Source organism: Cryptomeria japonica, chromosome 9 (assembly GCF_030272615.1).
Source record: "Cryptomeria japonica chromosome 9, Sugi_1.0, whole genome shotgun sequence".
Lineage (NCBI taxonomy): Eukaryota > Viridiplantae > Streptophyta > Pinopsida > Cupressales > Cupressaceae > Cryptomeria > Cryptomeria japonica.
The window spans coordinates 423,590,594-423,604,643 of record NC_081413.1 but is presented as its reverse complement, the minus strand read 5'-3'; the positions used below and the strand labels follow the sequence as shown (position 1 = coordinate 423,604,643).

General features: G+C 33.5%; 1 protein-coding gene across 9 annotated transcripts; it reads right to left on the bottom strand.

The window, feature by feature from the left end:
* Nucleotides 1-6,522: 6,522 nt before the first annotated feature.
* LOC131073495 (uncharacterized) lies at nucleotides 6,523-13,772 on the bottom strand. 9 transcript variants are annotated; one of them, XR_009358898.1, is made up of 8 exons: nucleotides 13,410-13,772; nucleotides 13,260-13,317; nucleotides 11,190-11,730; nucleotides 10,835-11,054; nucleotides 10,235-10,732; nucleotides 9,724-10,132; nucleotides 7,192-9,603; nucleotides 6,523-6,983 (listed from the first exon to the last, which is right to left on the bottom strand). XR_009358898.1 is itself a non-coding variant. In XM_058009932.2 (3 exons), the coding sequence occupies exons 1-3, from the start codon at nucleotides 7,450-7,452 to the stop codon at nucleotides 6,990-6,992; spliced, it is 279 nt and encodes a 92-aa protein (XP_057865915.2). In that variant the 5' UTR covers nucleotides 7,453-9,717; the 3' UTR covers nucleotides 6,523-6,989. The 9 variants fall into 9 exon arrangements, 1 of the variants encoding a protein (XP_057865915.2); XR_009358901.1 differs by having other exon boundaries at nucleotides 13,260-13,281; XR_009358899.1 differs by lacking the exon at nucleotides 13,260-13,317 and having other exon boundaries at nucleotides 13,410-13,771.
* Between the last annotated feature and the right edge of the window lie 278 nt (nucleotides 13,773-14,050).

Here is a 14,050-nt window from a genome sequence, read left to right as displayed (position 1 = left end):
TCTTCAAATTTGATGTTTGTGGATCTCACCTACAAAGCAAGTGTGTTGCAAGCAAGATGATAAAAAGATGATATAGATAGCATAAGGATACTAGAAGAGTGGTTGTTGAAAATCAATGAAAAAAGAGCTCAATTTATAGAAAATTTGAGAATTGATTGGTTGAGACTTAGAAGAAGAAATTTAGTAATGATGAATATTAATTAAACAATTAATAATTATTTAATTATAAGAAATTAGAAGAAGAAATTTAGTACTAATTAAATAATTAAAATTATTTAATTAGTTTAGATGAAAAAGGTTTACTGAAAAGTGTTGTCGAAGACTTAGGACAATTTTCAGTGTCTACAACATACATACATACATGCATGTATGCATGTATATTGGAGATAATTTGAAAATTAATCAAAATATTGCACTTATGATTGAATAATTTCAAGCTACATATGGCCATAGAATATTTTTATAGTTATATTCTTCAATTTCAAGTTTTTATTAGTCCATAATCATCTCTCAAGTTATCAAACAAAATATATAAATGCACTAGATTTTAACAAATATAGTTTTGAATAGATTCATAAAATTCAATTGTATAAACCAACAACAATCAATACTTATACAATAATTTTTTTGATCATCTCACTATGATACCTTGAAATTTAGTAATTAGGAAAAAATCCAAAAGACAAATCCACAATGGCATTAATTTAAATAATATATATTTTAAGGTAATAATATTCACATATTAGATCACCAATACAACACAAACATAGTTCCCTAAATTCACTCACTACTAGATGATATAGGGTACAAAGGGTCTTACTTCCTCCTCATAACATAAATGTTAGTAGATTATCACCTAGTATACATGAAAAATAATCAATGAAGGATTGTAACCTATTTGATAAATTTCACTCATGTATAACAACACTTTAAAAAATAATGATAAATATCATTTAATTTTGGATAATAGCATCTTAAAAATCATTTATCAATTTTCAACTCACAGATTGAGCATTTACATTACTTGGCTAAATTTAGAACTTCAAAATATTATGGAACGATGGAAGAGCAAAGAACAAAACCCATAGAACAATTTACAAAATTCCCAAACACATGTGAATAATTCTGCTTGCAACTCAACCCACTAGATTTCTACTTGGAACCAACATTTCAATGGAATGAGATAGCCTTTAATGTTGGAAATTGACACTCATCTGGTGGCTTCTGATGGTTGATTATTGGTTTAGGGTTGTCATTGATGACAACTCTTCATGAGATTCCCATCTGGTAATCACGGATTTTGATTTCCAGAAGAGGATGTCAACCGGTAGCTAGTTAACCGATATTTCAAGATGAATATAGCAGTTTTGGTCTGGAAGCTTTTCAGTGATTGCAGAGCTATGAATCATGTTTGAGTTGATTAAGCCGACATAGAGACATCATTTTATTGTTGTTTTGGTGATCCGCATTTATCTTTGGTGGTTCGGTCAAGCCAACATATGACTACACATTACATTAGCAGGTCGACATGATAAATGATCTATTTTGTGATTGCAGATATATAAGACTAGTGTAGATGATCTTTATGATGCATGGTATGATTATATGCGAGCAAGTGGTGATCGAGAATCCATTTTGGTGCAGCTTCACATGCGTGTTCTTGATCTGGTAGCTAACTAAGACAGTGAACGAGGCATAACAGAGCAGAACAACATAGGTGATTCAGTCAATATATTTGGCACTTGATCGGAACTCATCCGAGCATTGTAGATGCTATTCTGGAGTTCATTTGTTGTAATTCATCATTGAAATTAATCAGTAAGGCATTGAGCTCTAAGCAGTGTGCCTGAATGCTAGTGCATTCCCCATATTGTAATATTGTTTTGCTACTCGCCATAGTGGAATGATATTGTGGGTTCAAATCCCACCGTGGTTTTTCCCATTTGGGTTTCCATGTAAAAAATCTGGTGTTATGATCTTGTGGTTGATAGTTTTATGTTCCTGCATTTCAGTTTTATGTGTATGCTGCGGTTTAAAGTTAAGTCTGAAAATTTGCTAATTGGTAGATCACTGATTCACAACCGCCCCCCCCCCCCCCCCCCCCTCCTCTCAGTGATCCCTAATTCCAACATTTAATTGGTCATAACTTTTATATTATTATTTTAAAATTTAAACATCTAATGGTTTAAAATGCATTTTGCTATTGAGCTCTTATTGCTTTAATGAAATGAAAGACTTTTTCAAGTGTTCCAGTCTCAATTAAATGCATAGAAATGACAAATTCATTTTAAAATGCTTATGCTGTGGGGAAAAGTCTAAAAGAAAAATTAGCTAATGTTGCACTTACTTATTGTAAGTAATTATACTATCTTGGTAATTGGATATTTAGGTAGCTGATGTCATTTTTTAATATAATAAATTATTGTTTGTGTACAATTCAAATATAACCCTATTTATCCAAGTAAGGTCGTGCTACAAATTGAGACATGACACAAGAATTTTCATATTATCTATAACATATATACATCAGACTCTCTTCAAAATATTTACTAAGTTTGTTGAATAAAGTTGAAATAAAGCTCAAGCTCTCTATGTAGGAGCTAGCAATAATAATACTTCTAAAGAAGCATGCATAATGATGGACTCTACCATCAAGGGATTCAAAATATCATCTAACACAACTTTTTTTAGCTTTCAAAGTCAACCAAAGTTTATAAGAGGAAAAAAAGGATTATAATGGATGGGAAAGGATTTCTAGAGGTATTATGTATAGTATTTCTAAATAAAAGGCTTTGGATTATTACTTTGATCGCCTATGAATCAAGAATTAGTTCCAATAGCAAAATGGACACAATAAAACTCATTCTTTATTATAATAAACTTTTCTTAATATCTATTTCTATAATCTTTAAAGCAAGAAACGAGTTGCAAATGTTTATGACAAACTCTAGAGAAGTTGCCTAAGAGAATATTATTCCATGAAACTTTTTTACCACTAATAATTTTTTAATTACGAGAATTTATCAACCTATGAAAAAAGAAGACTTGAGACTCCTCATTGATTTCTCTCACAAGAAAGTGCCCTATTAGTATATAAGCAAGAAAATGTAGTTAATTACTTACACAAAATATCCAGCGTGTAACTTGACTAGTCTTGATATATTTCTACATATAAGTCATATATAATTCTGCACATGAACACATTATGATAATTATTTTAACTATTCCAAAATCATTCATATACAACAATTGATAAAACCTGTATAATAGATTTGACATCTAAAATAATATAATACATGCCTTTAAAAATAGGATAGAACAAAGAAAATCTAAATTGTTTCAATCTTTAAAAAAAAATTACTTATTATTTAGTGAGAATATTGCTCATCTATTCATATCACATACCTGGGCATCCTCTCGAGGTATCCCATGAGAGGGAGCCATTAGATTATTTTTGGCCAGTATGCATAGCAAGAAGTCTTCTATTCCTTTAAAGCCCTCTAATAAGAGCCTTATCGTAGACATTATTGCAAACTATGGAAGCATAGACAAGTTAATTAAAAACATGCTTCTTTCATTTAATAATATGGATAATTAATGTTTGTTTCTATTTATTTATGGCAACTCATACCTTTTTCTTTTACAAAGCCTACAAGGAGCCCTACGTCCATAGAACCCTTCCAATGTCCATAGGTTCGGCCCCACTTGCGTCACTCACCCCAATTGTTTGTTATAAAGATTTATTAACAAAATTCACTTCTACAAATATATTGGTCCTCACTTAAGGGTATCTAACATTAGTTTCCATTCTTCTTTCACATAAGATTGCACGCTAGAACTACCATCAGATTTAAGTATCTACAATAGGATCCTTTGTAATAGAAAGTGGTATCTCTTCTATTCTTTTTTAATCATTTGTAGCCTCCTCCCTATAGTCCTACAAGCTCCTTATTATTCCCCCTAATCCCTCTACTGCAAGCATAAGACCATAGTACACAACCTTTACTAGCATCCTCCACAATAGCTTCATGCAATTTGTGGAAGCATCTATAAGACACATGAGAGGAAAAATTGTTTTGAGTTTATTTATTTTTTATTTTATCCTATATTGATACATACATATAAGATGCAAATTAGTTTTCAAAATTGAAAAGTGTCAATTCATTATATAGAGCTTGGGGTGTGTTTCTTAAAGCTTAGGGTACATGTATATTGTCCCATACTATATTTTTTGATAGTAAATTTGGACTACTTTAGGCAATATACTTACAAAAATGATTGAAATGGTAAAATTTGCATTCTCATGCCAATTCTCATTTAGTTGTGAGTCCATTTTGAAAAAATGTTTAAATACAACTACATATCAACAAGTAGCACTCTTATGCTAAGTTTGGCTAATGACCCAATATTAACACGAGCTCCCCAAATTATTAATTAACATATATATACTAAGTGAATGCATGCACCAACTCCATCATAACAATTTAATATACTAAGTGAATGAATGTACCAACTCCATTATAACAAGTTATCTCCATCAACTATAACCTTCTTCTAGATGGTAGTCTTTCTCCAAATTGAGAGAGTCAACAATTCTTGACACTCATGAAAACAAAACACATAATTAATCATTACTATCATAATGATCTTTATTTATACTTCAAAAGACACTTAACAAAATCAAACTCTCTTGCCTAATTGTTTGATAATAACCAATTAACATAATAATTCAATAATTAAACTACACAAATGAAACGAATTGTAACAAATGGTTAAGAATATTTTTTCTTTTATTAACAAATAAAAGGTTGCTTACAATTGGAACTACTTTTATGGCCAAACATTCCAACACCTGCAATCTATCATAGAAACGTTTTATAATAAGTTTTTTTAATTTTTGCTTAAACTCTCTCAACTTGAATCTTAAATTTTTGGAATAATTATGAAGTTTTATTTATAATTTTTTACTCTTACTCTCAATGTGTTTCAATAGGTTGTCAATTTATCATCATTTAAGCAAATTTGAAGTGCATATTTTAATCTACTAAATTCAATTAATTGACATAAAATAATCAAATTACTCCAACTAGTGTTTTCTTTTACACAAACAAAATTACTTAAAGGGGCAACAAAATTGTGGGGATGTAATGCATAGCATAGTAACTTAGATGCTTCTACCTCAACGATTTTAATTTTTTGAGTTGTCAACATACATTTAATGCAAGTGCCAACAACACTCCTTATGGTGCTTTTAATCTACTTACATCATCAAATGTAAACTATGGAGACCTATTGCGATATATTATTTTAATCTTAAACAATGAATATGTCTCATGACATTCAAAATTGACAATTTGACATTGAAATAATATTTTTAATTCTTATGATAGTTTTGTTTATCGTACACATGCTATGTGGTATTACAAACAAAATTCCTAATTTTAGATGGCAAATTTTGGAGGGTATATGTATATATGCCATATAGTATTCAAGTAAGTTGTATTTGATATATATAAACCTTATACAGCTTTATGGCACAATACATTAATTGAAGCATATATGCAATTAGAGTTGCAAAAACTACCATGTTCGAGATAATCCTACATAAGTTTTCAAAAGTATGCATTTCGTCAATCCAATGTTGGAATCAACTATCTACAAATGAATGTTTAATCAAATGATGCCCCGTTTCAAGTCAACTCGTGTGCCTTGCTATTCAAACTTCCTTTAGCAACTTTGCCAGCCATATGTTTGGTCAATGCTACACCCTATTATTTTCTCCCTTCAGTAATGCAGAGGTGGATCTTTATCTGATCAAATCCGAAAAACAAGCAACAAATATGACCATCTAGAATTCTAACCCATTGCAACTCATAAACCCATTAGAAGGAAGCAACAAACTGTTAAGAGGTAAAAATGTAGAAGAGTGATGAAAGCAAAAACAATTCTGATTCTGTTGAAATTATATGATTCTCTTGAGAAAAAAGGTTTTGTAGTAGTCATTATCTTTGCTACGATACAAAATGGAGAACAATGCTGGTCAAATTGTGGAAGCATATTTGATAGCTGGGAATGCCAAAATTTACATGCACTTACAGTTATAATGCCAACAGCATCTCTCAAACGGATGCTAAAAGAAGATCAAACATGAATAAGACTGTCGACTTATAGTAAAACTGATTGAAAAGTTGAAAAAGATTCTCAAAATTTATAGGGCAGGTGGAGGTCTGTACTTTCTAGGAAAAAGCCTTTAAGAATTTGAATAAAATCCCGGCCATGGATTGCATGTCTCGTACCAGAATCCTTATTTTTCATACGTGCAAGTGGGCTTCTATATTTGAGTTGAATGGCCAGGTAATATTTCGGACATAAAATGTGAATGCCACCAGAAGGACAAAACCCAGTGAGAATCAACGAACAGTGATATCAAAGGAATATGGTTGAATATGAATCATTAGTTGTGAATATCTAAAACAAAATGTGAGTCACTAAATAAATGAGAGAAGGATGCTACATACAATATTAATCTAAACATACACTTGTTGATTCCAAAAGATGCATTATTCTTTATGGTTCATCATACTTACATCATTTATATCCTCAATTCACATGACAAAATCTGGTGAAATTTTTTTCAAGGAAACTGGCATTAGACCTTTCTGTTGTAAAAATTCAACAAATCTACATGCTCCCATCTTTTTTTGCTCTCTTAATATTGTGTAGAGAAAAGTGCAAGGATAGTAATTATCAGGTTTAACACTGCGTTGGCTTAGTAACACAATCTAAGCAAGAAGAAAATTATTTTTTCTGTACTTGTTTTATTATGAACTGGCTAGCCTATGAAAACCTAAAATACGAGATTGCCTTCCAGTTTGTCTTGCCGAATCCAGTGTTTAAGTCTAGCTTCCAACTTTAGATACACGACACAAAAACCAAATCCTCTTGATCTTAATCTTACTGCTATTCCGCTTTTCCCTTTACACCTGTTTTCAATGTTGAAACAAAAGTAATGCCAGCTGTTCATCAGAAACTTTTTCCTCCTTGTATAATTTATGTGCATCTGCCATTCTTGCTGCTAGCTGATGCTTGCACTGCAAGTGAATTGTTTGTTTTTAAATGATAGAAAGTAATAAGTCCCAGAAGAGAAAAAATTGCGAAACATTCAAGATTGTCGGAAGAAAAAAAACTTACACATAATTGTTCTGCTTTATTAACAGTCTCATAAAAAAAGGAATAGCATGTACAGTGGTGCTCTGGGTAACATATATATTGATCCTTGCTTTTTGATTCTCCAGCAACCTAAATGTCAATAAATGAAAAAAGCATTCCATTGTCTCATGTTAAAATGAACACATAAGTAAATTGATAAAGCATATTGGGTACCATGAAAACTGAACGGTTACTGGGTTCGCCAATTATGAGCTTTACACCACCTTGATCTAATATCCGCATAGCTCGTTCAACATTCTTCCCATAAAGAAAGTGAAGGCTGTGTCATGAAAACCACAAGCTACAAAATAAACAACATAATCAGTATGCCTTCTGTAGGAAAAGAAAAGAGAAGGGTTTAGTGATGTATGATGAATCTCTCTTTGTCGGACGTCAAGGCAGTAATCGTAAGGCAGCTTGTGTATTCCTGAAAGACACAGATTTAAGCAACTAACACGGCATCATTTTATATGCATTTTGTCTCTACTGTTTTATTACATTAACTAGTAGCGACTATAAAATCTAACAGATGGATTGAAACAATGATTTCTAGCATTCTCCTCTAGACAAATTGGTCTGTTGGATCTGTTACATATACCTACACTGTATCTGAAAAAAGTATACATTTTCTTGGATCTTAAAGATAATTTCTGAAAACAATTTGTTCCTACCTTCTACACAGCTTTGTATCTTATGTGTTTCTTAAAGGATGAAATTTGGTAGTAAATATTCTAGGAACTTATCATATGCTAAGCACCTATATATGCTGTTTTTCTGATCAAAGATACATTTGTTCTTCCAAATGAGCTTTTGGGAAAGTGTACGTTACAGTCTCATTTCTCATCAGATCATTGGAATTTAATTACAGTCTGACAAAAGTGCACTATGTTTCTTATCTCCAAGGGGTAGAAAAGTAACAAGGCAAAGTGAGCTCAGAAGACATGTTTTCATTGCAGTCATTTTCAGTTCCCTATAGTTTTGACATGCTCCAGTTCCCAGTTTTATGTCATATGCTTCACAAGCATATTCTCCCGGAATTGAGCATTCTGTCCAATGGAGTTTAGTCTAAGGGCAACGACTAGGTGCCTTGAGTGCTCATGCCCAGGTTCAAAATTTGATAATATTCTGACAATATTCAATAGTTTTTCCTAACTGTAAGTGGAATAAAGATAACACAGAAATACGAGGTTGCAAGTGATGATTTGCTTGCAATCGTTTTCTGTTTTACATCATCCTGCTTCTGTAATTTAGGCAATGTGTTTCACATACAAATTTCAGTTTCTTTCTAGCATTAAAAAATTCCATACAAGGAGAGTTTGGTCAAGCAGTGATATTCTTAGATGCCTCGCATACCCATACCCAGATTCAAATCCCATAAAAGGAAAATCTCCAAATTTTCATTGTTGCATTAGTGCAGGAGTTAATTACAGTGTACAAGACAAGGTGCAAGTCCTTCCTTGCAATCTTGATGGCCCACATTTGAGCTAAATCTCGGAAACCTCACAATCTTGATGGCACATAGACGACCTATATCTCCAAATTCTTGCAATCTTGATGGCCCGCCTGTGGAGTACATCTGACCTAGACTCAATGAGCTGATTTTTGGCTTGGACTTGGACTTAGCACCCAAACTCGGCGCAGACTCAGCATGAAAAACCCAAGAAATTGAGAAATTTGTTTCATGCACCAATAAACCTTTAAAACAATAATCTCATCAAATAGAAGCTACTTTGATCACATATACAAGTATACATCAATCACATAAGTATAAATGCAAATTTTGGTTGGAGGAAATAAAACATTTAGATATATAAATATTATCAAATGTATACAAAACTCATGAAATATGAAATCTATGGCATCAAAAGTTCCAAACAGATATCAAAACAAAAGCTAGAAGTCTATGGCTCAAAGGAGCCTGCATCACTTGGCCCTCCTACGCAAGCGTCTATAAAAGGTCCTTGACGATGATGCAGCCATAATATCTGTCTGTGAATTAGTGACAGCCACACCAAAATCTAAGGTGTCCGCTTGTGCTCTATCCTCCTCCTTTGCCATGGCTACTGCCTCTGCCTCTCTATCCACCTGGTCAACCCAACTGAGGTTCTCATCACTAAAGATAGGATCCTCAACCTCAGTGATCCTGTCAGATTGTCGATCGACCTCCTCTAGTGTAATAGGTGATAAGTCACTGCCCAAAATCTGTCTATCGTGAAGGCAAAGGTCGTAATGAACATAGACTATATCATTCAACCTTTGCACTAACAGTCTATCGCGCTTCTTGGGTGTATGTGCTCAAACATACTCCAATTACGCTCATATCTTGAAGCAATGCATGGTTGGCTCAATACTCTAACTACATTCCTTTGAAGGTTTGGTACCTTAGCACCAAATCTTTCCCACCATATATTTGAGATGAGATAAAGAAAAACATCAATCACATCATCCAACTTTAAGTTTTAATATTTAATAATAATATAAAAAGAAGAAAATTTTACTTTAATAGATTTTTACCTGGCTGCATGTCAACTGAGTTGCCTTGCATATATCTTGTGCAAATAGATCTCCTTGTGCAAGTGTAAAGATAACAATCTCCATGATTATTTGTGCTTGAACACTAGAATCAAGCATCATCCATTCTATGACTGTGTAGAGCCCAATCATAACCTCCGCATTTGCCTTGAAATCAGGGCAGAAATGGAATTTTGGATTAAAGAAAATAAGCAGCTGCATGTAGGGGCTTGTCAAGCTGGAGGTGCCATCGTCTATCAATGATTTTCCCAAATGTGCAATATTTATCCTCAACTCCCGCATAAATGGATCAAATGGCCTCCATGGCCCTATTCATGCCCTCATATATGCAGCCCATTGCAGGCTTCTCTCTGTTAGCAACTCATAGGAGAACCACTAAAGGCTCTATGAACTACAATTATTGTAAAACTAAATTAACATAAGTGCGAACAAAAAAAAAATAAGCAAATGAAAGAAAAATATGAATAAAAACATAAAGTAGAATTAGATTTACCTGTATGATCTCTACAATCAATACCTAGAAGCCTTGCTCATCTAAAATCCAATTTGTCACATCAACTCCTACAAAAAATTTAGCATATGCTGAGGAAGTCCACTCCTCACTAACTAGCATGTGCTTCAAAGCTCCCTTTGCTTGAAGCAAGGATTGTAATGTGATAAAATTGGTTGCAAACCGAGTCCTTCAACTCCTTATGCCCTATGAATTGCCTCATTAGGTTGAGGACCCATGTATGATTGTATATGAATTTACAAATATTTTTTGTTATCTCCACACATGCTTTGATCCATGGAATCTTGAGAAGATCTTCGAATGTGAGGTCAAGGCAATGAGCAGCACATGGAGTCCAAAACAATGATGGGTGCCTATCCATTTAAAGTCTACCTGCAGCAACATAATTTGTTGCATTATCTGTAACCACTTGCACCATATTCTCCTCAGCAAAGACTTCCTCCAAAGTTTCACAAAGGAATTCAACATTTTATGTGTTTCCTGAAGCATCAATAGTAAGAAAGAAACAAAATCAATGATTCAATAAAACATAAACTAAAAACTTTAATCACTAAATCAATGCATTTTAGGTAGGACAATCACCTGAGAAAGAAACAAGAAAATTTAGCAATATTCTATTTCTTCTATTTGTTTGATGGTGCATCCCTTCATCCTCCATATCTCTCGCAGCTCCTCTATTGTGGCTTTCACATCAACCACCTTTTGTGACAAAATGGAGCCCTTTATCTCCTCATCGTTAGGGGTTTTAAACTCTATGTCGCAAACAATAATGGCATCAACCATGGTTTGCCAATAAGGAGACCTAGCACACAAATTAAATTAAATAAGTATTGTAATATGGAGAGTCTAAATTTGTATTCAACAGACCTCTAAATATAAAAATTCAAGAGAAACAATCAACCTATATATTTTAAAACTAATTAAAAAACAGAATAACCTGGCTGTGTGGAATGGAATGTTGCAATAGAACCAAAAGTCTCCAATTGCACTTTTAGCTACATCATGTTTATCTTTGTTCCAAGCCATGCTCTCAATTGACAGCTGGGAACTTGGAGTAGTGTGTGGCAAAATATATGAATCTAACCTAGATGCACAAAGTCTACGCCCCATGCTAACACTACAACTGCCACTGCCACTGCCACTACCACCACCCGAAGATGGATGAAATGGAGCAATGGAAGAAGAATCTCTAGTTCCACCAATGGCTGCCATCTCTCTTTGCCACTTTTTTAGTTGTTTTGTTGCTCAAAGATTTATAATTGAACTTGCACTTCACGTATAACCTCAACATGCAATTGTGGGCATGAATTAGCATCCCGGCTTAATATTTTAATGTCTTAATGCCTCCCCCTTGAAAAGTTGTTTTGCAATGAAAACAACTTACCTCTCCTCTCTTTTGCCCAGGGGTAATAATAGCTAATTCCAACAAGGGGTCCCTTTTAACTGAGGTTTGGGACAATTTATAAATCTCAAAAATGCTGCAATAACATATAAATAAAAAAAATTAAGATTCACGGTTTATAATTAAACTAATATAAAAAAATCTAAGGTTTGCAACTATAAAATTAGATTTTTTTACAAAAACACTTAGGATTTATTCAAAAAAAATTAAACACGCCTAGGGTTTGTTCTTTGGTCCACTAAAACAAAATATAGAAAAGAAATGTAAAAGTAAAATGGAATTTTTGTTTAAAAAAACAAAAAAAACCTTCAAAATACAAACTTTCCTCTTAAATCTTGCACCAAAAGTAGCTACAAACCTTTTCAAAGATGATTCAACCACCGATTTTGCTCAATCTTCTTGCTGGTTTCCCTTCAATGCAATCCTACTTTGGCTCAAAACTCTATTTTTTCCTTCTCCTTTGTCTTGAAAATTAAATGAAATTGCTTTTAGGGTGTAGGCAACAATTATAAAACATTAAAGTTTAAGTGAATTGCTTTGTTAATGTTTTTTTGGCTTTTTGGCTTTTTGGCCTTTTCAATTCTAATCAGGACTCGCCTAGACTCAACGAGTTTGGCGAGTCTAACAAGTACTCAGCTGCCGAGTCTCCCAGACTCACCGAGGGTGGCTCACTTTGGGACTTGCCAAGTCTAGGTGAGTCTCGGCAATTCTTGTAACTCTGGACTACAGGTTCCTGAGGAAGTTGACAAAATATATAGCCCTAGGCTGGATAACTAACTTCAAGGAACATTTGCTAAGCCAAAGAAAAGACCTAATCCCATTTTACGTCTATTTCAGGCAGCTGTTTTTCAAACTCCTCTAAAGTGATAATGGTTCCTGTTAGTCTTTGATGTTATAAACAGGACTTGACGCCTTTCTATATTATAAGATTTCGGGTTTCTAATCTAATCATTAGGGGATTGTTTATGTTGCGAGCTACGAAAGGGAATCTTTTGTCCAATTCCCATCAGTGTTTGATGATTATGACAAGCCTTTGATGCTAAATCAGGACCCTGTGTTGTAAAAAAATGAAGTTTATTGTAATACAAAAGTGTGTGGTGTAATGGTAATTGGATGCACCCAGGTTCAAGTTCCCTGCATCTCATGAAGGCGATTCGCAAAGCCCGCATTCGGGAAGATAAGTGGCAAGGTTAGAATGTGCCAAACAAACGATCCATTCAAGTGTGATAAGCATGGAGTGCATTCAACTATAACCGGCGTTTAAAATCTTAAGCACAAGATGTAGCAAACAAAAGACAAAATAAAAATGAAAATTACCATCTGATAATTATTTTAGCTTAACCAGGAGGTAAGCTTCTATCAGATGGCTAAAGCATGGAAAATATCCTTTTATAATCTCTCCTAACTTCTAAAAACCCTTTACACTAACCCTTTTCTGAAATCCTATTTGAACAATTTCACCTTTTTTTCTCAGAAATTATGCGAATCATCAGAAACTCTATACGATCCCTCCGTAAATTCAAAATAAAAAGAAATGGAAACAACAGTTATGAACCCTGAAATTAAATGTTTAGAAATACAAAGAATTAAAAGTTGAAGGCTTACATGGAAAGCTGCTCATTGGACACTGCATCCAAAAGTAGAAAGCCACAAAGAAAGACACCTAAATCCGATAATGTAAAAATAAAAATCACCTCAATAGACTTGAAGTGGAATTGAATGAAATGTTAGATTTTTGAGAAGAGGAGGAAAGACCTGAATTGGACGCCTTAATGCTTCGGAAAACTGCGTCTCCTACTGCTGCAGCTGTCATGGCAGAAGCTAAAAATCTTTGAAATTTTCAAATGTGTAAAGAAAATAGTCTCTACCTATAATCGAAAAGAATTCGAATGAAGCGTAGGGAGATGAATGAGGTGATTTGAAGTAAGAAGGGTTTATTCAGGAAGCAGGAAGGGTTTATTCAGGATCGTTTTTCTAATTTTCTCGTGGGTAAAAGATCATTTCTTTATTCAATTCATAGATGCAGCACCTCATAACAAAGACAGTTTCTTTACTAGGTTCTTGAGATGTTTTCACTTTTGTGAGGAAGGCTATTTCTTTACCCTTTGATTCGGACTGCATGTTTGATTCACTTGGTGTAGGGTTGGAGGGTACCACATAAGACTTCAAATTTAAAATAATTGGGGATTATTGAGGTGTTTTTGTTTATTTTTTAGTTTTGATGTTCAAATTTTAATGGGACATTTATTATGCAATTTTAAGTTGTGAGACTCTTGGTCTTTCATAATTAACTTTTAGTGTGGAGGTGGTTTCTAAATAAGTGGATTTATAAGTTGTTACTCTTGACCTTCTATAAGTGGTTTGTGTTGGGTTTTCTGTAGTTCAGAAAGTGTAGA